This window comes from Nannobrachium achirus (assembly GCF_963921795.1).
Source record: "Nannobrachium achirus genome assembly, chromosome: 23".
Taxonomy (NCBI): domain Eukaryota; kingdom Metazoa; phylum Chordata; class Actinopteri; order Myctophiformes; family Myctophidae; genus Nannobrachium; species Nannobrachium achirus.
This window is the reverse complement of record NC_137830.1, coordinates 42,710,909-42,713,464: the sequence shown is the minus strand read 5'-3', so window position 1 is coordinate 42,713,464 and position 2,556 is coordinate 42,710,909. Positions and strand designations below refer to the sequence as shown.

General features: G+C 45.8%; 1 protein-coding gene across 2 annotated transcripts in view; it reads left to right on the top strand.

Annotated features, from left to right (window-relative positions):
• Nucleotides 1–1,019: 1,019 nt before the first annotated feature.
• The window catches only part of vezt (vezatin, adherens junctions transmembrane protein), a 12,000-nt gene continuing 10,463 nt past the window's right edge, over nt 1,020–2,556 (top strand). For both annotated transcript variants that reach the window (XM_080754763.1, XM_080754762.1), the window contains exons 1-2: nt 1,020–1,146; nt 2,492–2,556. The exon at nt 2,492–2,556 is cut by the window's right edge and continues 55 nt beyond it. In XM_080754763.1, coding sequence (XP_080610889.1) covers nt 1,111–1,146; nt 2,492–2,556 — 101 coding nt within the window. In that variant the 5' untranslated portion in view covers nt 1,020–1,110. The remainder of the gene's footprint in view (nt 1,147–2,491) is intronic.

Sequence of the window (2,556 nt, the reverse complement as noted above, 5' to 3'; positions counted from 1 at the left end):
TCTTCGGTGGGACCAGCACTCCCCGCCTTCGACCACAAGGGGCGCTATGCTTATTTGCCACCAGCAAGAATTCCCTCTCGAGGAAGCGATGGGGGATAGGGGAATTCTGGGACTTGGAGTTTTTCCAGCTTCCTTTCCCACCCTGGCTCTTTGGTGCACTGTGCACAAGACTACCTGGCTGCATGCAGTGCAGCCACTGGGATCTCAAAGTGGGGTCCGGGGACCCCCAGGGGTCCTTGAGGGAATTCCAGGGGGTCCACAAGTTAAATGATAGTTAGCCACCAAATGGACTCTTATGGGTCTGTAACTCGAAGAATGTACAAATGGGTCCATTTGTACACTGAGTTAAATTAACATGTTTTTACAATATACATTGGGGTCTCAGAGATATAAATGGCATTAAATGGGGGTCCGTGGCCTAGGCTAATGCATGTCAAACTGGAGGTCCTTGAAATAAAATGGTTGGTATTGGTAATCACTGCTATACCTATCCCATCCCAGGGACCCCCATGAGAGATTTCTTACGGCCATAAAAATCTCTCGTGGGGTTTTGATTGATTGATTAAAGAATTTATTAGAAGTTTGCAATAGAAAAAAAGTACAGTTTCGTGACAGACAGTACAAATCACAGGTACAAGGTCAAATAAAAGGAGATCCTAGAAAGCCGGTGCTTATTTCCACAGGAACATCTCATATAACATTGAAAGACAGATGGATAGAACATAGTCCCCGGGATATCTTTTAATATCACAGGCATATATCTTTTCAAATGAGGGGTCCGTGGGCTAATAAGAGTCAATTTGGGGGTCCTTGACATGAAAAATTTGGGAACCACTGGATGCATGGATGGGATGGGAGCATGGGACTGGCCAGATGGCCCGACCTCCCTAGCAATGGCCACTAGGGGCGCCCCTGCTCCTCACAGTCACACCAGCATGCATGCAGTCACTCTCGAGGAAGCGACGAGGACAGGGTGGTTATGGGAATTGTAGTTTCACAATAATACTGTCTGTCGGTACAGCAACTGTATAGCTAACAGCGGCTCCAACTTGTTATTCTATCGACTACAGAAAATGCCAGAACAGTAGTGTGTGTAGATGGCGGAGAGCAATGACTGAGGAGTTTGATGAAGATGTGGTATTTGAGGTTTGTGTTACAACCACGGGTGTTGATTTGAGCACGTTTGTCATTGCACGCTTGCGTGTGTGTTATAACATGTTAACAACATAGCAGTGAGTGTTTGTTGGTTTGGAAATGACATCTGTGCTGAATGAGGCAGCTAAACCCAGGTAGCTTAGCAGTCACAATAGCCTTCACATACCGGTTCTGTTTGGCCTGTTGCTGTGAATTGATGATACAATACAGTCCATACAAATGTGGCTGTTTCCTTTTTGCTTGCTTTGGTGGCATTGAGGTTGACTGGACTGTGGTGGCGTGAGTCTGCTGTTGTGTTGGGTGTGTATCATCATCGTCATCATCACCATCATCACCATCAGGGCTGTGGGGTGGGGACCACGCATGGGTCCTCTGCTGCTGCGTCGTTTTTCAGGGAAAAAATAAATGAAACAATATATATGAACGGTGTCAAGATGCTGTCTGATTTCGTGCGACCATGGAAGTGAGTACATATATAAATCAGCTTTGCTGTAGCAGCGATGATCGTGCATATGGTGTCTGTCTACATGTACAGCTGTACATGATGCAAGCACACACACAGCTGTTTTCTCAGCAGTGAAGAATCAGCATCTGGCAAAGATCTGGGTCAGACATCATCCGGTCAAATTGGAACATGTAATGGTTCTTCTATTTGGCTATTGTCAGTATTGGTAATTTAGTATGACACTCGGCTGTCTGTCTGCTACTGGACCTTCTCTGTTCAATTATGGACAAAATGTAAATGTCTCAAACTGTAAACGGACTGACTCGCTGTATGTGTGTTCTTCTTTCTTCTAAAATAATGACACCAGTGTCATGTTCATTTTGTCAGTTGCTGCAGTCTACTGCAATTAGATTAAATGCCTGGCGGAGGGAAGCAATGGCGGGTTGTAGTCAGAAGTAAGGCAGGGCAGAACAAGAAAAATGTGTGTGTGTTAGTGCTCAGTGTGAACAGCCCTTATACATGATCACAAGCGAAGCACTTGGGTCTAGCGGCACTCCTCCCTAAATAGAAAGCTGCATGTGAGAGACAGTGGAGATTTTATATCGGCTGATGCATACTTCAATCCGATCTGGGTTACGAGTCTACGACACCTTCAGACCCTCCATTGTGGAGAACTGGGACAAATACGTGACGAGGGTTAATGCAATTTACAGCACACTGATGTCTAATCTCCACATTTTCTCTCTCCACACCCTCCATCCATCTGGCACAATCCCACTTCTGCTTATGTACTCCATCTCTCTGTATGTCTGTCTATCTCTCCTCCCTCTTGTCCATCTTTCATTTTTTCACCGTTGCTCCGTTTCTCTCTCCCTCCCTCCATCTCTGCAGAACTCTCCTCTTTTCCACTACCTGCACGATCTAGGGCACACAGACTTTGAGGCATGTCCAACTGT